Consider the following 26,267-nt stretch of genomic DNA (forward strand, 5'->3'; position numbering starts at 1 on the left):
ATCTCTGAGTTTAGTTATATGGTTCATTGGTACTGGTGACCACCATCTGGCTCCATCATCAGACCCTGAGTACCACCTCTTGTCAAAGGTCTTGTTGAGACGAACCCAACGAGCCTAAACACGAAGTCGTTTACTTACATGGTTCACTGGTACTGGTGACCACCTTCTGGCTCCATCATCAGATCCCGAGTACCATCTTGATGTGTCTTATCATCTTGACCGTATTGTAATTTTCACATTTTTATCATCACAACGTTGTAATACTTTAACATTTAAACATAACAAAGTATTACAAAAGCAAAGCAAATATTTACGGATCTAGGATCAAATTCGTTGGTCGCTGTTTACACACACACAATGCGAGGATAGCCCGTGTAGAAACAAGGCGTCCGACCCACACAACAATAAATATTCTCGACGTTTGCGATGAAAACTCGGAGACCAAAGCGACATACGTCTTACCTCCTCGAGCTCCGGCGCGGCACTGAAATCGCAGGCGTCCGTCGCCGGTAAAATAGCGACAGGAAGGCTAGTTTTCAAAAAATTGGCAAAAAATCATGATAAAATATTATAACGACAAATGGATAACAGCAGTTTAAGCACATTGTGCAGATTATTTATATACTAAAATAACTTCGATAACATGTAGATTTTCGGAGAAATGATCACTTGTTTCGATGTATTTTCAAGACAAAATTGAGTTCGTTTTACTTTCAATTTCTCAATTTCAAAGGATTAAATGATAAATATTGTTTAATGGGCCTTAAGTACAAGATATTTGGAACTTAAATTTACCTCATTTATGAGAGTGATCTTATCAAATTGTACATAATAAGAGCTCCGAATTCTGTGCTTCACGCGGTTTTTCCTAAACGAGCATCAGAAAAACAATCATTACTAATTGAAAAAGCTTTTTTTTTCATATGTTTTTTTATTTAACCGACAGTTAATAAGATGTTCTAACTGAAACAAGTACTTTCACTGTCTTTTAGTATGAGTAAAGTGTACAATTTTGTCGATAAATATTGTGCATTTTACAATATATCGCCTTTTTTTGTCATAGCGCTCTTAAAAAAAACCGCATCAAAATCCGTTGCGTAGTTTCAAAGATTTAAGCATACAAAGGGACATAGGGACATAGGGACAGAAAAAGTGACTTTGTTTTATACTATGTAGTGATAGTGATATATCGTTGTCTGAGTACCTACCCACAATACAAGCCTTCTTGAGCTTACCGTGGGACTCAAGTAAATCTGTGCATCATGTGCATGTAAGAATGTCCTATATTAATATTTATTTATTTTATTTTATTTCACTTATGCGTCCGTCTGTCCGTCCGTCACAGGCCATTTTCATTTATCGGTTTAGATTAATTTCAATAGTTTAAACTTTTTATACGGTACTGCAATTTTTTTTTGTCGTATTAAAAAATTGTTGATTTGGATAAATATTTTTTCTTATTTGATTTACCAAAAAGTCTAAAAAATATTATTGTACCGATTAAACGACAAACAAATAGGCAGCAAAAGAACGGTCCCACCGTCATTTGCAGGCGTTGGCTTAATGAACTTTAATTTTATTAAAGTTATTTGAATTTTGACTATAATGACTGAATATGATGCGGTCTAGCCTGAATAGCTGCGCTCAATAGTTGAGCAAACAATTTCTTGTCTAATAGCGTACGAAAAGATATGCAATTGTGCATTTGTTATATTAGATAGATACATGTCCAACTTTAGGGGTAAATCATTTATTTTTGTTAAAAGTTGTTGAGTAATTATTTTCCACTCAATACTTAAGTGATTTCCTTAAGTGATGAAGTAACTAGGTAGTGGTAGAGTAGGTATACTTTTTTTGCACGATACTTAATCACGAACAAGTTGTATTAATTGCAATATTTTTGTTAGAGATTTAACCACATAGGTATACCTACCTAAATATGACAAGTTAATCCTAACCTAACGTTAAACCCACAAAAATGCAATAGAATGTATTTAAACGTTAATGATTTTTAAATACAGACACTTACTATTATTTCCTGTTCATAGCACACGATAATCTACACGATTAGTAGGTAGTTACATCTGTAACGAACAAACTACTGAAAGTTTACAGGCACACCACGCGCCTACGAAGTAAAACAATAATCGTGTACAAACTGTATAGAGTAAATAGACGACCGATCGAGTGCGAACTCAACGCAGCACTGGACTGAAACAAAATGCGCGTAAGTTGAAGGTTTTCATTTTCACAACGCGCTTAAGATAAAGTTAAAACTTCCAGATTAAATTAAACACTTTGGTGAGTTTGGTGGACACTCACTTTGCTAATTTTGGTGATATTCTTAAACATCAACTTGGGATGATACTTTTTCTACCATTTGTACTGTAAGCAATACACTTAACTTTTTTTTTAGTTACCTTTAAACGAGCAAATTCTTGTATATTTATGTACCTATAGTGCAACTGCTCTCTCGATCTCGGAAACTGCTCTAACGATTTCGCTGAAATTTGTTTTTCGGGGGTGAAGCGCCTGTTACAATCGTTCGCGTGATAAAATATCTATCTCTATCGCTCTTGCGTATTGGCGCGACAGAGCCAGACTACCTTTCGCGGCGTTTCGTTTTCGTTTCGTGTCGTAGAAATGTCATTCGACTACGGGGCCTGCCATTGTCGTGCTTGGATTGACCGTTAGTGCGTTTTCACATTATCCGATCCGATATCGGATGTCGGAAAGATTACAAAGGCAAAAATCAAAGATGGCGGCTAAATGTATGGGATATCAGTCCTACATCCGATATCGGATCGGATAATGTGAAAACGCACTCATGGACAACTCGACGCCACGTGGGTCATAACTTGTGGGGCGTTCTTCGGCCAGTCGCTGTCACTGTATTGACGACCGGTCTCGCGTAGTCGGTAGTGATCCTGCCTGCTAAGCCGCGGTCCCGGGTTCGAATCCCGGTAAGGGCATTTATTTGTGTTGAGCACAGATATTTGTTCCTGAGTCATGGATGTTTTCTATGTACATAAGTATTTATATATATCGTTGTCTGAGTACCTGCAACACAAGCCATCTTGAGCTTAAAGTGGGACTCAGTCAATCTGTGTAAGAATGTCCTATATTTATTTATTTTTCCGTGTTCCGGTTATTTTACTCATTTGGACGAGATTTTCAATAACTTTCGTCAAGGACATCCAGGTAAATATTGATAATGTATAATTTATAAATTGTTTACAATTTGAATTTACGCGTTAATATTTGACAATTATGACAAGACCGCGTTTAAGGACAGCAACTCCCGCCGAACATCCTTCTGGGAGAAGTGGATTTCCGACATGGAGTGTGCGTACCGCGGGATGGTGGACGGTGCTACCGTTATCGCTCACAGTCGAGTTCGTGGCAAAAAGAGTACGCTAGAAGATTGGCTCTCACTTTAGCACTATGGACCAGATTGAAGTGAAAACATATTTATAAATAAGGAAAGTTACTTAGAGCGTTTTTTTTTACTTTTTGCGGAAACGCTCTGGTATTGATGATTAGTTGATTACCAATTTCTATCAACGTGCTCACATATTTTACATAAAAATCAGCCCTGAGAAGTTAACCTTTGTAAAGTAGTACTTTTTTCCAACTTCAGCATTTGATACCAAAAAAATTACCGTCGGGTTTTCTTTTTTTTTTTTAACCCCCGACGCAAAAACGAAGGGGTGTTATAAGTTTGACGTGTCTGTCTGTGGCATCGTAGCTCTCGAACGGATGAACCGATTTTGATTTAGTTTATTTTGTCTGAAAGCTGAGTTAGTCGAGTGTTCTTAGCCATGTTTCATGAAAATCGATCCACTATGTCGCGACCAGGTGTTTTTTTCAAAATTTTAATTTTGTGGTTAGGTTATTATATATTCGTCAGAGGTGGAGGTAATCCTCATTGGATACTGCCATCCCGGTATCCTGGCAGTATGCCCGACTCAGCTGGGCTTGCTTCAGCCGTCTACGGACTAAAGCCCTCCACCCTGTTCAGTGTAATGTTTTCGGAAACTCGGCTCTACTTATCGGTATACACGTTGTCTCTGGGTGTGTTATTGTGCAATCCGGGTTATAGTGTTTGTGTAATGTGTATTGTCAATGTGGAGTGTGAAGTGTGTGTGTGTGTGTGTGTGTGTGGAGTACGTGAAAGTTTGTTAACTTGTGTAAGGTAATCGTAAATGCTATTGAATTTTATGTGCCATTAAAAGATTATTAAGTTTTAAACTGTGTTCTAGTACTAGCTAATAAGCAGACATTAAACGTCGGTTCCAATTCTACCCCAAAATTTCGTCCTTGAAAAAATCAGGAAGGTCTGGCAGTTTTATTATAATAAAAATACACATCTAAATAGTTTTCTTTATTTCAAGTATAAATTTAGAAACAACAAGCAATAATTTGAGGGACATATACGTATAATGGTAAGTAATAAAAGCGCAATGTATATTATTTTCTACAACACCATACATTTAAATACACATATCACGAATACACATATCAGCGAAATCGTTAGGTTTATCACCGATTAAGCATTTGACAATGTTGGCACCAAACATGAAGTCAAAATAATGCTAAAACGAATAGCATAGTAATAAGTACAAGGACCCACAATAATGTAAAACATTTATTTTTCACACGTGATAAGAGTATATTATTTTCTTTTTAGAACATTCGATTGTCATAGAAATGGTGATAAATTTTAAGAAAGTAAGCCCGGAAGTTCAACCTCTCATACAAATTTATAATTTGCTTGTTTTCTAAACTGTTTTTTTTTTTCAATAATAACCTAAGAAGATCTCACTGCATCGCAAAACGTACCATACCGAATAGGTACAATATATAATGTATATGAGTTATACCTATCTATATATAACAGATTAAAAGCCATTAGTAAAAATCATTTTGTTATACAAAATACCTAGGTACTTACCCTACTAATAAAGTTTGGCTAATATGTTAAATTAGATAAAGATTTTATTTGACTAGGACTAACAAAACAGCCAAAAGAAACAAGATAATCTTGTACAATAGTCAAATATCACGCTTACAAATGAGTAGCCCTAATAATAGATAAACTTTAAAGTAACAAATATAAAACACCAAAGAAAAAAGGTACAAAGAATAAATCATGATCAAATAGACCGGGGACGACAGAAGCGAAGGCGGTGAAGCATCTACATCAACCTAGCCCATATATTGCCCATGCTTTCACAATAACAAAATAATATCCCAACTACTTGCGCCACACAGGACGCCAGGTCATTAAAGTTGTTAATTTTATTGGTCACCTCAGCATCTTGCACAGCAATTTATGTAAAAACCAGTATATTTCCCAGTTTCCCTGGAGTTCGGATTTTCATAAATGTGCACCACTTCACTTCACCCGGGTGCTCACCGAAAAGCTGTCTTACAAAATATGGTCACATATTTTTTACATACTTGCGCAAATAATACATACATATGTGCGTAGGAAGGGCAAGCTTCCATTTTAATAACGAGTTCACGACAATTATAAGGCCCTAAATGAACACTGCAAGTAATTGAACAGGAAAAGGCAAGTACCTACAATTTATAGGCTGGGGTGCTTAGGCTATAGAGCACCAGCCCAAAGCCGCCAGACCTTCCTAATTTTTCCAAGGATGAAAATATCGGATAATGTAAAGTTAGTACCTGGGCCATTTTTTTTTTCAAAGTTGTCCACCCCACTTTTTTTGGATTTGGAATTTTATATGTGGTTTCCACTCAGAATCGCAAGCTCTTTCAATTCTAATAAGAGAAAAAAAGTGTCCCAAGGTTTTTTCCCATTCCGTTACCATTTTTTCATACATTTTGTATGACGGTACGGAATGGAAGGTTTGAAAAAGTATGAAAATCTTGGGACATTTTTTTTCTCCTATCAGGATCGAAAGACCTCGCGATTTTGAGTATGAATCGCGTAAATAATACCCATGTTACAAAAAAGTGGGGTGGACAACTTTGAAAAAAAAAATGGCCCAATGGGCCCACCAAACCAATCCACATTGAATGCCATTGGAAATATGCAGACACTAAATCATTATCCCAAAGTTTCATCCTTGAGAATATTAGGAAGCTCTGGCAGCTCTGGACTCTTGGTTCACTATGTCTACATCGATCCAATACACATAAACAAACAGGGTTATTCCTACTAGTGACTTCAAAGTATAGGTTATAGTTTTAAAAAATTTTAAGATTAGGTACTAATCAAAATAATATAAAAATTTGCTGGTCCTAGGGTCCTACACTGTTAAACTTCATCATTAATTATGTAGGAATTAAGCCTAATAAATACTAATCAACCCTTTTTGGGAGACTTAGGTAACAGCCGGTCCAATATGAAAAATACTGGTAAAAAGTACATATGGAAAAATTCTCGGCTGCTGCCACTGGTAACCAGTTGGGTTTAACTAGGGAGAATAATCCAAAAAAATAGCGCATTTAATTTAATTACACACTATTTTATTGGTATGGTTAGATTCCATTAATTATGTCTTAATACCTCTATATGTAAGTATGCTTACATACAAATAGTTCTCAAAAATACCCATAACAACAATTTAGACTTTTTAAAATAAAAATTGAATACTAGTGATTAGTATTGTAGCGAGTTATTTATTTCGTGGTTTGGGTCTATACGTTCCCCTAGTTTGGTCAAACCCTGGTAAGAAAATAATGGCCCAAGAATTTTTTTCTAAATTCTAAAGCTTTGAACAGGCACCATTAGCAAATAAGTATGACCAGCGCCGGCCCGCGCACTCGATCAGGGTAGAGCGAGATATAGTTTTGGCGCCCCCTTATTTAAACTTTTTTGGGGGTTATGGTTTAAGAATTTATTTCTCTAAAAAGAATATAACATTCACTTAACTTAGAGAAATACAAAACAGTCTTACTTAAGTATTATTTACAAATGTATGAATACAAAATTTATATAAACGAAACATGCAATAAAATCATATTTAAATATGTGGGTACAGCGTTCGCCGGTATTAGCTGATAAGTGACCAAACTGTAATAAAGTCAAGTAGTACGAGCGCGGGCGGGGCCGACCGTCCAGCGTAACGTGACCTATGAGTCGGTATACTAGCCGTTATTCGTATACCGATTCGTTTGCGCAGTCGGCGCTTACTCGATACTCGGGGAGCAGTTAGAATTGGCAGTGTAGCATTGCATTGCATGTGAGGCTTTATTACGTACCGAGTTTTATATTTAGTCGGGTAGCGATAGCTTTTGAGGTTTTGATAATATTCACGTTGCTTCTTTTTTGCATATAGTTTTTAGACTATTGATCAAATATAAAAATAATATTTTGGGTCATCCTAGGTACCTGCTTAGCTCGAAATTTAGGTATTTCTATTTTTAAGCAGTGTTCAGTCAAAGAAATATTCGAGAAGAAATTATTTGTATCTATATAAAAACAACGTGGTTGCCGATGTACATATGCATTTTGGGTCATTTTCATCCATGGGTTTAATGATATTTTAAAAATGTCTAATATTGGCCCTAAAACACCTAACAAAATATTAGAGTTGATAAGTGAAGTCTTATACCATTCAGGACATTATTATATATATATTTTCTTAAAGTGTGTCACATTTTATCCATTGCTTATATATAAAAAAAAATTTTTTTTAATAAAAACCCTGTCAAAGCCTGAAAAAAAATTTCATGTTAATAAGTTGACGTCTATATTATTATAAAATGATATCAAGTCATCATTTTTAATTTGGGTCACTTTCATCCATGGGTTTTCAATATTTGGCAGAATAAAACGCAACGCAATAGAGTAGTATTTTAAATTTTTGCGCTGTGTGGCGCGAAACCGATAGCCAATCAGGTTGGCGCATGCCGCTGGCGCGACGCCGCGCTGTGACACGAGGCGTAGGTACCTACTTCTCGTGCGCAGTCATACATAATTTAAGATTGCCAGAGGGTCGAGCTTTGGCGGGATTCTCCCGATTTTTTTGTAAGTCTTTCCAATTAAAACTTATACATAGTAGGTAACCTTAAGAACTTTATTACATTAGTAACGAAAACAGACCTGATAAATGTCGAAAACACGTAAAGGTCTACTATCTAAAATAAACGAAGTAAACTAGCTAAACTATCGTAAATTTTTATTATGGTGCATTAGGGTAATTCCGAATGACAAAAATGCTCTGGTAATTCCGAAGAGGGAATCTTGATATGATGGAAATAATGGTGATTTTTATGTGACTTTCGTAATTAGACGACTTTCGGAATTACCCTAATGCACTATTATTTTACATTTCCCTACGAAATCCTCGAAACTCCAGAACCTTTTGACCCGATATTGAAGTACCTAATTCGATCCGGCGCTCCTATTCATACACCGTGATTATATTATTGTAACTATTGATTTCAGTTTTTAGTTCCACAATACAGGGTGTAATTTTTATGACGGGAAATATTTATGGATGCAAATGGATACAAAACCCAAAAACAATAAATTGTAACTACAAAAGCCTTAACTAAAAATAATTACAATTAGTAATTAGTCAATACCGCTCCGCACCGCCTCCGGTGCAAAAGTGCCCATAATGCTTGCGGCATTACCCCGTTGGATCGCTATGGCCAGCCTTTGCACCAGAAACGATTCGGAGCGCGGGTCTTCTCCCTTTAACCTAAGTCGACGGCCCACGTCACGCACAAAATGCTTCGCGTCCGCGCCCCAGCAGCCCGCCGTCTCCACCGCAAAAGGAACAAAAAAGTACCCCGGACCCAAGGGCGCATATTTTTGCCGCTTTGACGCCGCCTGGAATTCCGCCGCAGCCCCAGCGCTGCGGGTTGTGCGCCCAATGTGAGAAGCGGCGAAGGTGTTCACACACGTAGCGTCCCACACCAAACACCGCCCCCTCTCCCACGGGATCAAAGTCAAGCCATCGGGGCGCTTGCCATCCGTGCGGCTAAGACCCGGCGGCTCAAGGATGGACGGTACACCAGCCGACTTTAGTGCCCTCTGGACGATGTCGTTGAGAGCATGGTGACGCGGATGCCTGCCCGTACAGCGACGGCAACTCAAAGCATGATGTCCGCTAGCCTCCACCATGGAACCGCAAATGCATAAATGTGGTTGACATACATCGCAGCCCAAGCGGAGAGCAACGGACACCCGCAAAGAGTCACCGTCGAGCAAGGTACCTAATTGAGGCGAAGGTAGCGCGTGTAACCATGCCCCTGACTCTGGCTCTGATACAGCCAAAAGCCTAGCCCGGTCAACACCCACAGAACCATCGACAAGACCGCCAAGCACAGCTCTGCAGCCCACATCATCCCACGCCCGTTGCAATTGTAACTTGAATATTATTTCCTATATTTTCCTTAATTTTCATTTATAATGGACACGAAGCGCACGGCGGCATAATATATCTGTACACCTTATAAAACAAAGTCCCCCGCCGCGTGTGTCTGTGTGCGCGCGCGTGTGTGCAAACACAGGTGGTGAGACTGCGGTAGCCATTATTGTAATTATTCTCATTATATGGCATTAGTATCCTTTTTACAGATTTTCGACATTACCTCAATTGGTTTCGAATTTAACCCTACCTTAGAAAAATGGTAATCAAAATACGTATGTATTTTTTTTACTTACATTTATCTATCCATACTAATATTATAAATGCGAAAGTATGTCTGTTTGTTTCTCCGTCTTTCACGGAAAAACGGAGCGACGAATTGACGTGATTTTTTAAAGTGGAGATAGTTGAAAGGATGGAGAGTGACATAGGCTACTTTTTGTCTCTTTCTAACGCGAGCGACGCCGCGTGCAAAAGCTAGTGTAATATAAAGCTGCAACACGACTGACATTTTTCAAAAAACAGCCAGAAGGAGGTTCCGCCGGTGGCAGTGTTTGGTGTGGCCTTATAGAGGTTTGTCCTGCAACCCTGTAAAAATCCGACCGTCGGTCTACCTGTTCCAGGTAAAAAAATGTTGGACGGCCTGACCAAACGGCGGGAGATAGCCAAGGGGTGTTCGACCAAATGTCATAGAGGACCCTGGGTTGTTTTTGACGCTGCCATTTTTTTTTTCAAAATGACCGTCTTTTTTAGACGATTTTTCAAGTTTGTCGTAGAGCACTCTAATTTTGGTCGTAGAATCTCCAAGCAGCCTTGATTAGAATGAAATAAAAAAAAATTTAAAAATGCGACAAATGTGAGAAAACTGGCTACTTTTATTTTGTATGGCAACTTTTAAATCGTAAGAGATAGCCGGGGGTGCTCGACCAAATGTCATACAGATCTCGGAGTATAAAAAAGTTGTATTAAAAAAAATTCAAAATGGCCGACTTTTTTTTTAATTTCAAAATGGTCCTAGCGCGCTGAGATTTGGCACACGAGTGGACGGCCGACGGATTAGTATTCAAAAAGAATATTATTGAAAAATTTCAAATGGCGGCCTTTGTGGGCAAATTGAAATTTGTATGGAAGATTTTTTTTAATAACTATATCTCCGTAACGGTAGGAAAAAGGTCAAAAAAGCTTGAACTACACAATTTCAAAATGACCGACTTTGATTTTGGGAAATTTGACTTTGTCCCCTCTCGCCGCCGTTTTTGACTTTTCCAAAAAAAAATTCTCATTCCTATTTTTGGCCCCCGTTTTTACCACGTGCCAAATTTTACCGCGCTCGGACCGAAGATAAAAAAAAATAATTCAAAGTCGGCCATTTTGAAATTTTGTAAATGCCATTCGATGGACCAAAGATAACTGTACAACATTAGTTCAAGCACTTTAACCTTTTTCTTACCGTTACGGAGCTATGGCGATTAAAAAAAACCTCCATACAAATTTCAATTGGCGTTCAAAGGCAGCCATTTTGAATTTTTAGAAATTTTCTTTTTGTATACTAATCTTGGGGCGGCTATCCACCCGTGTTGCGACGTACAGACTTGCAATTTTGAGTTTTAAGTATGTTATTATAGCTTACTAGACGACGAAAATTTCTGCGTTCTCAAATAGGGGCCTGAAAATGCGGCGAAATGGTTCCAGTAAAGGATGGTACGGCAGTGTTGGCTTCGTGCTCGACTTGGCGGGGGTACTGCCGTGCCCCCAGATTAAATTATAAGATAGTTAAGTTTAATGAAAAGGTTTATCTATTTGTATTCTTTTGCAGCAGCGTCTCAGCGAATCACAATGAGCTGTCTTGCCTTCGGCCGACCAATCGTATTAGTCTCTCGTATCTAAGTAATATTTAACGAGAGTTGTGATAGGCCTGTTTAAAATTATGGATATATATTAAAATCATAGTTCAAAACGATGGTTTTTGCCATACCTTTAACAGGCTTTAACACTGGCGTGTTTATTTTTGATAGGGGATGATTTTATTATTTCATAGTATAATTCCTCAATAAGGAAATGATGTATCTATTATTTTCGAGATACCTACAGTATCAACCATTTCAAAAGCTTTAACTGTTGTTTTGTGAAAACTTTTTATATAGTACTTTGGAGACTAGTTTCGAAGTCGTGACAGTTTTCAGACGTCCGTGACTGGCATCGCCTCGGCCATTTTGTACAACCGCGTTAAGAGCAAACGTCACCCAGCGTAAAAATCAACAAAACAAATCATGCAGTGATATCATAAAGAGATACCCAAAAACGCTGGCTACGCTAACAGGACTCAGGGTTCAGCATGAGCTAAAGCTTAGGTACTACTTTCCCAAGCGCTTATCATGATGAGTCGTACCAAAACAGCGTGTCTTTATATAATCTCTATATTGTACCAAACCTGAGTTCTACTAGGTACAGCCGAGCCAGTGTCAGCTCAGTGTCAGCTCTATCTTGGATACTGCTGACCCACGAACTCACCGTGACGATTTCTTTAATTACGATGATAATTTGTTTGTTATTTTTCGAAATACATTAACTTTAATGACAATTGGCGTTCATTAATTTTTAATGGTTAATGACAATTAACCTTTTGACTGTGTAATTTTTGTTAATTACCGTTCGGCCAATACTCCTAGGCATTTCTTGCAGCCAATCAATAAATAATATCCTAAAACATCTGGACGACCGAGCTTCGCTCGGTTCTATTTTATTATATCATGTCTTTAGAAAAAAAAACTTATAAATACAAGAACAAAAAAAAAACAAAACAAAAAATTAAAACTTAATTTCTAGCCGGGATTCGAAACCCTGACACCTGCAATCTGTCTGCGAACATTAGACCGACCTCGTACGACTGAGCTAAGCGCAGCCGATGTGCGCGGGGCGAAATTAACGACCATATTTAACGTTTACTAACGCGAAAGAAAAACTCATTAAAACTCCATAATTCGCCGTTTTCCGGGACCTAAGGCTACGCTAGATCGATTTTCCAACCCCGAGAACCCCTACATAACAAATTTCAGCGAAGCTAATCTTCGGGTGGCCGTCCACCCGTGTGACAAATCTCAGCGCGCTAGGACCATTTTGAAATTTGTCAAAAAATTTATTTTTTTAATGAAACTTTTTTCTACTTAAAGCCCTGTATGACATTTGGTCGAGCAGCCCCGGCTATCTCTTACCGTTTAAAAGTTGCCATACAAAACAAAAGTGGCCAGTTTTCTCACATTTGTAGTATTTTTCAATTTTTTTTATTTCATTCCAATCAAGGCCTCTTGGAGATTCTACAACAAAAATTTGAGCACTCTACGACAAACTTGAAAAATCTTCAAAAAAAAGTAGGCCTTTTTGAAAAAAAAAATGGCGGCGTCAAAAACTGCCCAGGGTCCTCTATGACATTTTGGTCGAGCACCCCCAGGCTATCTCCTGCCGTTTGGCCAGACCGTTCAACATTTTTTTACCCGGAACCGGTAGACCGACGGTCGGATTTTTCCGGGGTCGCAAGATCAACCTCTATACTACCACAGCCACACCAAATACTGCCACCTGCAAAATCTCCTGGCTATTTTTAGAAAAATGTCAGTCGGGTTGCAGCTTTATATTATATAGAAAAATAGAATAGAATATAGAATTGATAAATAAATGAATATACAAGAATTGCTCATTTAAAAGTATATGATATTCTTAAAGAAAATATATAAGTTATATTTAACCAAATTAACATGCAAAGAATTAAGTTATTTTATTTCATCTTTGTTTAAACGACAGGTAGGATAGGATAAGATTGGCTTAATAGTAATTTGAGGAAAGATTTCGTTTAATTTTTATCTAAAAAACCGGCCAAGAGCGTGTCGGGCCACGCTCAGTGCAGGGTTCCGTAGTTTTTCGTATTTTTCTCAAAAACTACTGAACCTATCAAGTTCAAAACAATTTTCCTAGAAAGTCTTTATAAATTTTTTTTTTCATATTTTTTAAACATATGGTTCAAAAGTTAGAGGGGGGGGACGCACTTTTTTTTTCCTTTAGGAGCGATTATTTCCGAAAATATTAATATTATCAAAAAACGATCTTAGTAAACCCTTATTCATTTTTAAATACCTATCCAACAATATATCACACATTGGGGTTGGAATGAAAAAAAATATCAGCCCCCACTTTACATGTAGGGGGGGTACCCTAACAAAACATTTTTTTCCATTTTTTATTTTTGCACTTTGTTGGCGTGATTGGCTTTGTTCTAGTGCTTACGGTTACTGAGATTATCCGCGGACGGACGGACGGACGGACGGACGGACGGACGGACAGACAGACATGGCGAAACTATAAGGGTTCCTAGTTGACTACGGAACCCTAAAAACTACGTGACGTCACGCGAGGCAAGTCCATTGGGCGTTTAGTGTTTTGTATTCGATATCAGTTATATGACTTCACCACGTTAAATATTGCCGGTTATAAAAAGTACATCCTGTATTTTGCTTTATAATCCTGTATTTTCTACATATAAATTCCTCACCATTTTACGATATAATATGATCTCGTACCAACGTCGATCCCCACATGTACTTCAAAATAAAATATGAATAATCGGCGGCGCGTGTGTTAGCTCATTGAATTATATATATTTTATGTATGTGGATTCATATTGAAAGATAAGCGCTCAGCTACCTGCATAGTGAGTGACACGCTTAAATATAAGTCTAAAGTACTTAGATGATAAATCGCATTATTTTATTTGGCAGTAGTAGTAGTAGATTCCACGATGTATACTAAATTTATTATTTATAAATTAAATTATTTACTGACGCATGTGGAAAATAGGTATATTAAGTTAAAATTGTTACTCTAGTAGTCTTATCAAATACAACCCTTTCAGGCTTAGCATTAAATAGCGTGATGCGCACAGTTGAAATAAATTTTGGCGTTTTGTACACAACGTGCGGTTTGTCGAATGTCGAGAGAGGTCATTGCCCTTCCCCGCTGCCGCGCCACGGCCGCGCGGTCGGTATCATAATACCTACACTACCCGCGTCACTGCGCTCGCTTGACTTGATCGAACGCAAATATTAATACCGTATTATTTTTCGAAGCATTCTATTAAACTTACCCAAATTCACGTATCTTATTTATCTTGTCTTTTTAGTTAATAAGATAAGAACTCTAGTAACTTTAATATTTTTTGGAATGGTAAAAACCTATTTTTGCTAAATTATCGCAAATTTTATCAAGCACTGGAGTAGGAAAACACAATTTCAGTTTATTGATATATTTAAAGGAGGCAATGCGACGTTTCTTATTTTTTTTAACATGAATATTTTTTTGTGTCTGTTTCGCTAGGTATGACAAATTGTCATATAGCACTCGAGTAAATTGACCCAAACTACGTATACACGCTAAAAATATCATTCTAAATGCAATACAGTTACATTTTTTCTCTCGAATATTTTTTTTACCACATTAGGTCAAATTAAAAATTATAACCACAAATTACCAAATTACTAAAAAAGCACCTGAGGAATGTGACCCAAAACGAAATGTTAAATTTATATATTATCAATGTATTTATAAACGAAAACAAAATCGACTTTAATATTTTTTTAACTTAGGGCCCAAAATATAGCCAGCGCCGCAGGACTAATTGCTATGGGCAAGTGGACGATGGTCATTACGATAGCAATGTAATATTTTGTTGTAAATTCATTATTTATTTTATTCATCTGTTTAGTTTTAAGAACTTCATTTTAAACGGTAAGTAATTGGATATTTTCGTAAGTTTTTGTAAATTTATGTTTATTATATTTATTTATTTAATTTATGTTTTGTTATTGATTTATTTATTATTGGGGTCGAATTACAATATTTACAAAGAATATAAATAAGGCGTGCATTAGTGTATAAGCATATCTATATATATATTAATTATTATTTATTTAATTTATTTTTTACTATTAATTTATTTATTATTGGGGTCGAATTACAATACTTACAAAGAATATAAATAAGGCGTGCATTAGATATTCATTATTATAATTTTATATTTGCCAGGTTCCTCGAAAATAATCGAGGGAGGCTTAATTATTAGTAATAATATTGTATTTTATAGGAATTATTTTATTTTTTAGTTTAGTTTTTTTTTTTTTAGGGTTCGATGTCAAAATGCTCAAAGATACGCCGTGTCCATCAGAAAGGCCACAACCATTTGACTAGGTAAGTAAAACATTTCACATGTATGCGCATCGTCGATAGAAATTGTAAGCGCGAGCGAAGCGAGCGCGAAATTTTTTCCTATTATTTATGGAGGGGGGGGGGGGGGGGGGGAGCTTGATTCTATAAAAGCCCCTGTCTTCATAGGACATACGTACGCGAGGTTAATGCTTTCCTGTGCGGCGTGTTCATTGAGGAGTTCACTAGGACACGAACAAATGGCTGTGATAAAACAAGAGAGGCCAAAGACCAAGCTCTGGCAGACCAAGAAACCGATAACTGATAACAGTCGGATTTGAGCTTTAGTTCAGGGCCAAGGCAAGGCATGGGAGAGAAAAGCAAATTGCAGCAATGGACAGACATGGAGAAGTCGAGAAGTTCGACTCTAATTTCAAAACTGCGGAAGAGCAAAGCTTGGAATTAAATAGGTTAATTATGCTCTCATGTTATTCGGCCTTTGCCATATTTTGGGGTATTTAGATTTGGGTTATTAGAAGTACGTTTATCATCACGCTTACGCTCTTTTTTCTCATACAAAATTGCACCTCTGTGAGACGTTTTGCGCCTTTGGCTTTAAGAGGAACTCCGCTTTGAATTGCGGGTAAACACTGAGCGTTTGGATAGCAACATAACATTGTCTTTGTCGTTCGGTCTTGCAACAATGTGGTTCGTCAGAAACATCTTTCGTGGCGCCCTAGCAACAGTATAGCAACGGCTCCCACCTTATGAATGTTGTACATGGTGGCATTATGGTGCAACATTTCAGATAATCTGAATCACAGTCACAAATCTAGATTTTCAATATCGGGATAAAATTCATTTCCGGCTCCTCTCGCCATTTTGGGCTATATGTGCGCCCACGCAATGACGATTTGGCGCCCCCTTACCATTCGGCGCCTAGAGCGGCCGCTCCACTCGCTCTACCCTTAATCCGGCCCTGAGTATGACCTAGTCTCACTAACAAGTTTTCACCTCAGCAAATGATTGTATGGGTGTACAACAATGGCAGTGGTGTCCCGACGGATCTACAGGGTGTTCGGTGGCAGATTTCATTAAATTTATGCCCCTGTTGTACACTTTGCTTTTTACTTCGATTGCGAGGAATTAATTATATTTTTCTCGGCAATTTACACCACGAAATTGTCGTAAAGCGAAAGAACATAATAGGTACATAAGATAACCAATTCCCGCCAACTTTTTTTCAACATGTGATCAGAGTTTCAGACGCTTGGTTTTTTGCCAAGTCAAAAATTTTTTAAACGATAAGTAATCGAATCCTATTTTATTTAATTTACTTAATTTAATGACAGAAAATACGGAATTCTAATAAATTATAGCAAAAATAAAATAACCTATCAAAGTTTTGTCACCTACACAATTTTATTGCTCAATAAAATTGTGCAATATGTTTTAACTGTTTGTCTCTTGAGACCGATTACCTTAGTCTTAGGCCGGCACGGCAACAGACAGTCTTAAAATTCATAATTTGATAAAGTCATAGGCTTCCCACAGACAGTCTTAAAAATTCATAATCTTAAAAAAAACTTGTATGCAATCTGACAGTTCAAACTGACACTGACAGATCTGTCAGTGTCAATTTGCATACAAATTTTTTTTAAGATTATGAATTTTTAAGACTGTCTGTGGGAAGCCATAATCAGTACAAAAATCAGATCGAGTGCACGGAGTTCCATACAATTTCGCGACCGTCCACACTAGGGCTTCCAATACCGGGATCCCGGTATCACGGGATCCCGGGATCCCGCCTTTTTTTGGGCACATTTCAATACCTGTATTTAATTTAGTAATACCGGGATCCCGGTATTTTTAGTAACTACCAAGTACCAAATGAACGTAAATCACTCATCAAAAACGTTAAATTTCTGCATCACGATGGTTACTACACGCGTAAATCTTCTTCTTGCTCTCGTTTTTCGATTTGACACATTCTCTGTTTGGTGTTTTTGCAATATTTGTATGAAAATGATTGTTTTTTCGATGATTAGCTAGATAAAGAATTAAAGATAGGTGTCAAAAGCATTCATTGAGGAGGGTCGGCCGCGAACATTTTTTGACACATTTGTCGCACTTGTGAATTCGCACGTAAGTGTGACAGAGGAGCAACACATCAAACGTAGTTGCAACAGGACACAAATCCTCTGTAAACAAATCGCCTTGATGCATCTATATCATAGATATAACTTTTCAAAAAATTGGTTAATGCATACGAACTAACGTATACCGTAGCTACTCTATTTTTACTATGCGTGTGCGTTAGTGTGTTGAACTCTATCTAGCTCAAAACTTTGCCGTACATAACATTCCCTATACTTAGTACCGAAATTGGGAAATCACCCCTTAACTATCAAAATCAAGAAAAATACTTTTCTAATCCGTAAATTAAGTGTTCCTATTCCGCGGATAATCTTTTTGATTTTGATTATCATGGATTTCCGCAAAGTAATGTGTGATTCCATAGATTATTTCTTAATGTGATTTTTGATAATCTATGTCGGACAATTCAGCTTTTTTGGCTAATTGTTCAATCATTTGGCGGATTTATTTTATTAGTGCATTAGCGCCTCTAGCGCCACGAAATACAAAAATACCACTAAATTGTACCACAGATATTGATTACAATGTGTTTCTAAAAAAAAAATCATCTCATGTTCTAATTTCAAAAGTCAATGATGAAACTATAATCGAGAAATGCTTCTTAATGCTTGTTATTTAATAAAGTGATATTATAGTTAAACCTACAGCACAACTACACCATTAACACTGACTATAAAATGTAACACAGCATGAATGAGCCACAGCAGCTTCCTAGTATCACAGCCATACTAAAGAAGAGGCGATTGAGGTGGCTCGGGCATGTGTATCGAATGGAGCGGACTCGTTTGCCACGCTGGGAGTTGGGAGATGTTGTAGATGCAAAAAGACCGGTCGGACGGCCAACGCTGCGCTTTAAAGATTGCGTGAAGCGTGACATGGTCACATTTGATATTCCATGCGACCCGTGGCAACGACTGGCCGAAGACCGAACCACGTGGCGCCGTGTTGTCCATGACGTTCAATCCAAGCACGACAATGCCTGGTTCTCCTCCTTGAATGATAAACGCATGAGGCGTCACGAACAAGCCTCTAAACCCCGCTCATCTGGGGGAGCATACACCTGCCGTGTGTGCGGACGAGGGATCCTCTATCGAATTGGGCTGTACAGCCACAAACGTAAGTGTCGCAAGGATGCCGTTTGAACCATCTGGTTATATATGCAAAGGCTTGTTATTATTAAAATGTAAAAGGTTCTATTCCGCACGAGCTTAAAGAGATCGATTTGGCAGAAAACATGGTTTGCTATAGCCGCGTCTTCTTGTGAAATGTCCGATATGGCGGCGATATCTAACTTACAGAATCACCTGAGATCTGGCGCTCTTTCCCGTTTGCTTTTATACTGCGTACTTGGGACTGAGGACTCATAACAAAAATAAAGAGCACAGGGCGTAGCCCTTTGAACTATGTATACTTAAAAACAATAGAAGTTGAACGGACTTGGCCACATAAGTTTGCGAACCGTTTGGGTTGAAATCGAAACTTATGAAGTTGGAAATGTAATCGATTTGACACCTCACTAAGTCGGATTGGCAAGATTCCGCTGTAGTATATAACACGCATGAAAAGTAACGAGATTTTGAATAAAATTTGTTATTTTAAGCAAATTACTTGGTTTTTATATTTTCCCGATTTCAATACCGGGATCCCGGAATTGAAGTCGCCAATACCGGAATGAATACCGGTATTGGATAAGGTCCGGTATTTGGAAGCCCTAGTCCACACACACTCTTGTTTTTTAAGATTATGAATTTTAAGACTGTCTGTTGCCGTGCCGGCCTAAGACTAAGGTAATCGGTCTCAAGAGACAAACAGTTAAAACATATTGCACAATTTTATTGAGCAATAAAATTGTGTAGGTGACAAAACTTTGATAGGTTATTTTATTTTTGCTATAATTTATTAGAATTCCGTATTTTCTGTCATTAAATTAAGTAAATTCAGATTTCCATTTTCAATTGTAAAATTTTAAAAAAACTTTGTTTCTAACATTTGGGAATGCATTGCTGAATATTGCGGATTTTGTTTTCAACATGTCTCAGTGGTCAGAACACCACCGTTCTTATGCAATTGAAGCATTTTTTAAAGCGAATGATTGGTTAGTTATTAATAATAATTTTGTTTACATTTCAATATTCGTTGTGTAAGTGACAAGGCCCATTTTCACATGAGTGGTCATGTGAACAAGCCAAATTGTCGCTACTGGGCCCCGCGATCGTCTAATCCCCGGTGAAAACACAAAAGGCCTTTACATTGTGCCAGAGTTAGTTTGGTGTGCCTTATCCGTGAAATGGAATTATTGGGCCGTATTTTTTTTGAAAATGCAAAGGATCAGATAGTTAATGTGAATAGTGACAACTACAGACAGATAATAGTGGATTACTTTTTGCCTAATTTGCAAGACTATCCGTCTTACTCATCACACACCTGGTTTCAGTAGGATGGTGCTACACCCCACCCGGCCAGTGTCAATGAATGTTCTTCGCGAGTATTTCCCTGGAAAATTGATAAGCCGCTTTGGAGAAATCCGAGCCGCCGCCGTGGCCGCCGAGATCGCCTGATTTAACCCTTATGGATTTTTCTCTATGGGGGTATCTCAAAAGCAGAGTTTATAATAATGGCAACCCACGATCTATAGATGTTTTAAAATAAACATCGCTAATGAAATCAGCAAAACTAGGCAGGATATGCTGCGGCGAATGATATAAAACACGAGGCTCCGTTTCGAGGAGTGTGTATTTTTAAATAAATAAATCCGTATTTGTTATCTGTTTTCAGATATTACTAAAGTTTCTAGCTTAAGCCGTTATTTTTTTATTCTAAGTTAAAAACAGAAATCTGCCACCGGTTACTTTGTAATATACTATGCATTACTAGCCTTGTGGTGCCTATAGTTCACGTCAAGAAATAACGCATAAATCCATGCTACATATGTATATCACGTAATTCGTGATAAACTAGTAATTAAGTAACTAATATAACATTATGTATAATCTATTATCTGCATTATAAATTGTAAATAGATACTTCAAAACCATTGAGATTCATTTTAGTCTTTGTTTCAATTTTGTGCATAGGTACAAAATAATAACAAGGGTGTATAGGTTTGGGTGCTTTTATGGTTCACCTTAGTAATTATACAGAAAGTAAACCAACATAAGCTGTTGTAAACGAAGGCGGCCTCGCTCGTGATATGCCACTTTATCACATTCAGTGGTTCAATAGTCTACGACATTTGTCTAAAATCTCTTGATTACCGTTATTATTGGCCTCGACATTGGATTAGCATTCAGGAACATAACTACCACGGATCACAACAAGAGTATAAATGCGATACAGTCTATAATTGCACCAATATTCAAAATTATGATTAACCTTCGTCTGTGTTTGATAAGGATCCTAACATAAGGCGTTGGACTTTAAAAAAATATATCAACATTAATTATTTTATGACAATTTTTTGACAGAAACAGACGACGGGTTAATACATACATACACAAGGCTTGATTTGTACAATATAAAGACAATAATATACAACAATATAACATAATTATGTATTACATATATTATATCCTCCGCTTCGAGCAAGACTAAGAGAGAAAACATTTCGAGACTCAAGTTATATGTTTGGGTTCTTTTATAAAGATACTAAAGTTAATAGGTATCAAACTCTTATGCCTCGTTATATGCATTTCTTTGGCGAAAATAAATAATAAATTCATATTTTCATTAACATTACATTACATGACTTTGATAAACTACACAAATAGAAAACGAAGGTATATTTACAAATAATAACGCTAATGCGAATATGTTTAGTTATTTTTGTTTCGAGATTCTGGTATTGCTAATTGCTTTTCGTCATCGACAGATACTATAGATATTATGTTACAACCTAGGGCAGTTAAATAAGAAACGAGAAACGACAAGTACATTGTGTGTAACGGATGGCCAAAATTACTGAGTAGTTGTTGAATCAGCCTCTAGTTGCATCATGATGTAAATGATTATAAGTAGTGGTAGTAGAAAAGTGTACTAACTTATGATTCTACTTCATAGGCAGAGTTGCTCGCGCAAGTTGCTCGCGCGTCGAACGTCAAATTAGACGTCAAATTAGAACGTCAAATTAGGCTGAGGCATGACTGCATTAGCAGTTTGCCGCGCCAAGACATTGCCTCGAGACGTGCCTCGCTGTGTGTTAAATTCCAGTTATTCATAAATATACCTTACAAGGAAAGGTACAAAACTGTCCTCCAAAAATAACAAACACGTATTTTTTAGCTTCGGTTAGGATTACTACACGTTTTGCACTTGTCAGTTGTTGTAGCACGGTCAGCATGTCCTCGTGCTTGACGTGGCGACCGCTTGTATGTCAAATCTATGTTCTAGCTCAGTGGAGTTGACCGTAAAAAGATAATAAACGGCCTCCAGTGAGTCGTTACGCTATCCTGTGTGGTTGGTGGACTAGACGTGGGCGGGCGGAGGGTGGTCGGCGGGCGGCGCCTGCGTGATGGTGCGCAGCGCGTGGTGGTCGCCGTGCGCCGCCAGGTCGAAGTCCGAGCCGGACAGCGAGGAGGACAGCAGGTGGTTCCACGTCGGCTCGCCCTCATCTGAATTAACACACACCATTACCACAATGCACTGTAACATGTCCAACTCATTTGCGCCAATTTGCCTTGTTCAAACTAGTTATATAGACAATTATTATGAAAAACTTAGTTACAATTTGTATGTATGCGTTAATGAAATTACTGCCAGAGTAAGTAAGACACAAATTCATAAGCTCTCCTAAAATCTACTTGTAGAGAAAAATCTATATTTATTATGACAGTTGACGCCAATGCCTGAAGCAGTTTACTAAGCTACAAGCAATGAAACAAAGCAAGTTTATCCAGAAGTTTAAGCCCGAATATACGGTGACCCCTTACCATGTCTGGCGCAAAGAAACTGGGATCGAAAACAATCAAGCGTTAAGCTCGCTATTAGAATTTAAATCAGGCCGATAACAAGTCAAATAATGCATACAGGATAAAAATAACCATTGTTATCAATCATCATTAAACCCACACCATAGTTAAAATAATTTAACATGTGTGTATGTATAATCGAACATGAGTGTGCATGTTTGATTGACTGTTTGTGTGTTACGTGTTTGACGTGTAGGATTCACGCGAACTAATACTAATGGAATGAATGTGTGAATGGAAATATACAGTCTGACAAAAAGAGTAGTAATTAAAAAGTGGCAACATTGTAGTGTCATACATTTCAAATCAATATGTGACCTTATCTGGTAAAGGGACCTTATTGTCGATGGCGCTTACGGCGTTATGAGCGATGCTCGTATACAAATATTTACGACGCCGCGGGACGAGCGCCATCGACAATAAGGTTCCTTTACCCAGACAATGTCTCATATGTACTCTTTTTGGTCAGACAGTATGTTTGGGTTGTCGGGTGTGGCAGTGTCTTCGATTGTGCGACCTGTGTGTTAGTTTTTCATTTAAAAATCCCAGTGTAAATGTGACGCGCGTATTGCGACTGGGAACGATCTTTACAATAAGCGTACGTCGAGCTACGTCACTCGTGTGAGTGCGATGTCAAAATCCAAAATCGTGTCAAGGTTGATTCTTTTTCAGATTATATATATATTTTAATACATAATCAACCTTAAAGCAGAACGGATTTACCCGAGTTTGAAGTTAAGCGACACAATTAGAAGAATAAGCTTTTCGCAATGTAAAAATGTTAAAATGCGTTTAATACTAAGGGCGTATAACTACTTTTTTCATTACTGCGATCAGCAGAGTATAACGTTTTGCGTTAAATATAGGCTACATTTCCTTTGTTTCCTAGACTCTGGACTCAACAAAGATTCATTGATCGTATAAGAAGTGTTTACAAATCAAAAAAAAATTGTGCTACGAGCTGTTATTGCAATGGTTGTTATGTCTCCGTTCATACGCATCTCTACAATCAACATTTCCTACAGCAAACGAGTGTTTCTCAACTAATTATAGTTTGTCCGGCGGGCTAAGGCAAAAGAGCCATAAAAGTAAGATAATTAGTTAATCAATTGTAAAAATAGCTTAAGTCATTCATTACATGTACAAAAAGCTAACGTAATAATATGTGTTAAGGTTCAATGTCAAATGAACGTCATTAAAATTGCTGTAGCAATAAAAAATATTGGAGGGTAGGGTTGCCACTGTGCCACCATCGGGAGTGTCGTACTAGGCCCAATGTATGTAGTAGGAATTAAATGTGTTCATTTTAATATGACTACTTGTCAGTAAAAGATCATTCGTGAAGTAAATCAATATATTTTATTGAAACTTACCTATCACATAACAATTACATGAGGGTGGATGGACATAGTTAAACCACGGAACGGGAAAATTCTACTAGAAAATTTGAACACGTGGGATTGTGAAGTCCGGTTAAATTACTTTACACCTATGAATTGCATGGCCGCGGCATGTAGTATATGTAACAAGTATGTTACTTGTACATACTTGCTGAATATATGAAGACCTATGTGACATGTGACCTATTATTAGCCTATTATTCCTCAGTATTTAAACTAATTTAGTTCTGAATGAATGTTTGCTTACTATCCGCCAGTTTATACAATAGGATTGATATAAAAACTTCAGAGGCGTACATCGGAACTAACAAAATTATTTTCTTTTGCATGAACAAAATTACATTATGGAAACTAAAACAAAACAGAAAACTCAATAGATAGCTTTTATCTTAAATGGGCTCTACTTGATAGATTGAATAATATATATAATCTTATTCAACTTTATTATTCGTGTTGCTAATATGTCGTGATCAGTGGCCCATTTCTCAAAACTGACAGTTACAAGTTACAAACGGAAGTCTCTTTTCAACTTGTCATATTAGACATTGACTACCACTTGTAAATTGTAGCTTCGAGAAACGGGCCCCAGGTATTCAAAACTTAGCTTAGAAAAAAATATTAATATTGTGTTATTTTGTTTACTTGTGACAACCCTATACAGGATTTAAATTTCTTTTCTTCACCAGACACAATCACTTCTTTCCATCACTTTAACCTTTATGTTTACTGTGTTTCGGGTCAAAACTGTTTCCTCCGTATTACAACTTCTTACCTTTTGCAAATAATGCTATTGTAACGAGCTTTAATAGTTTTATGGCTTTTCTGCCTTACAGAAACGGAACGACTATACCTCCTTGTCAAAAAAGCTTAGTGGTTATTGTGGATTTTGTGCGTGTTAGCTAAAATAGTGATGATTTATTGCAAATAAACTAAGTTATTAAGTACCATGTATGTTAAATTAGTACACATAATTATCATTCGTAGGATTAATTCGTGACTTGAACCACACATCATCCCAAACATGCAGTTATTTTATAAAAATGAACACTGTAAAACTCACTCACGGCAGAACTACTCACTCCAAAATCTCGAACCTGTTACTACTTTAAACCAAATCATTAGCAGTATGAAGCTAGCCTTAGTAATATAAACTTGTCAGCCACTTGCGAATAACATCCAGAGAACACCACTTGGATGGCTGCTATCGCAATTAGCTTGATGAGACTGCATTGGATGTGAATGATTGTATAAAACACTGAGTAAACATGATGTAATGGACGGGTACAAAGCCAAGCGTACTTGATAGCTGGCAGGTTATAATATATGATACACACTGTACATTAATGGTTCGACATGTTAAGTGTCCTAGTTAAAAAATAGTGTAATAGTGTTTTAACAAACATAATATCATTACATATTATGACCAATTCAAATTCGAATGAGTTTAAATTCACGCATTGGGGACTATCCTTTTTTTGCTCACCAGTTGGCGCAACTGTTGAGTAAGGTCCAGAGATATAGCTGTCAAAAGTTAAAGGCGACTTATTAGATCGGCGCCGACACAAAGTTTTGAATCTCATTAATTAATTGTAAATAATATCTAGATTATTAACTATAAATAACTTATCATTATATTTTTGTACCTCTTTTTCTTAATTCCGCTTTCAAAGCGTTTACATTCATCGTCAAATAATCCATATTTGCGATAATTTCACGAAGGAGATCACTTTTCAACAGGTAAATTAAAGAAATTATAATTTATGTCACGAAGCCCGCGAACACCAGTAGCAGTAGTAGTTTTATGGACCTCACGCGACAACAGCGCCTCTAGTGGCTAATTCATACGCGATAGCCCCCGTAATTTGTAGGACACTTAAGTGCGAACATGTAACTTAATAAATATGTAACTATGTAATTTTAAAGAGGGTATGAAATTACAAAACGTCGATAAAAAGCCGAAATACACCCTCATCCATTGCGTAAACATTGTGTTAACTTCTATTTTTATGCTTCTTGTATTTAAGGAGTATATTCTAGCATCTAGCACAAACAACACAGTCTTCAAATAGTTTAAGTTCACTGGGGGTTTCAGCAAATCATTATCTGTAAGAATATGAAATATAAATCTGTATGCACGGGGTAATTTAGTTTTTACGTGAAAGACAGCTGTAATAAGGTTTTTTTTTCAGTGAACGTAAACC

The 26,267-nt window shown here is 37.2% G+C and overlaps 1 protein-coding gene across 6 annotated transcripts in view; it reads right to left on the reverse strand.

The window, feature by feature from the left end:
* Positions 1 to 19,646: 19,646 nt before the first annotated feature.
* Positions 19,647 to 26,267, reverse strand: part of LOC125241929 (anoctamin-1) — a 48,982-nt gene continuing 42,361 nt past the window's right edge. For 5 of the 6 annotated variants that reach the window (XM_048150638.1, XM_048150637.1, XM_048150641.1 and 2 more), the window contains one exon: positions 19,647 to 22,309. In XM_048150638.1, the coding sequence (XP_048006595.1) occupies positions 22,164 to 22,309 (146 nt within the window). In that variant the 3' untranslated portion in view covers positions 19,647 to 22,163. The remainder of the gene's footprint in view (positions 22,310 to 26,267) is intronic. The other variant, XM_048150639.1, reaches the window with a different exon arrangement.

This window comes from Leguminivora glycinivorella, chromosome Z (genome assembly GCF_023078275.1).
Source record: "Leguminivora glycinivorella isolate SPB_JAAS2020 chromosome Z, LegGlyc_1.1, whole genome shotgun sequence".
In the NCBI taxonomy this organism is placed as follows: Eukaryota; Metazoa; Arthropoda; class Insecta; order Lepidoptera; family Tortricidae; genus Leguminivora; species Leguminivora glycinivorella.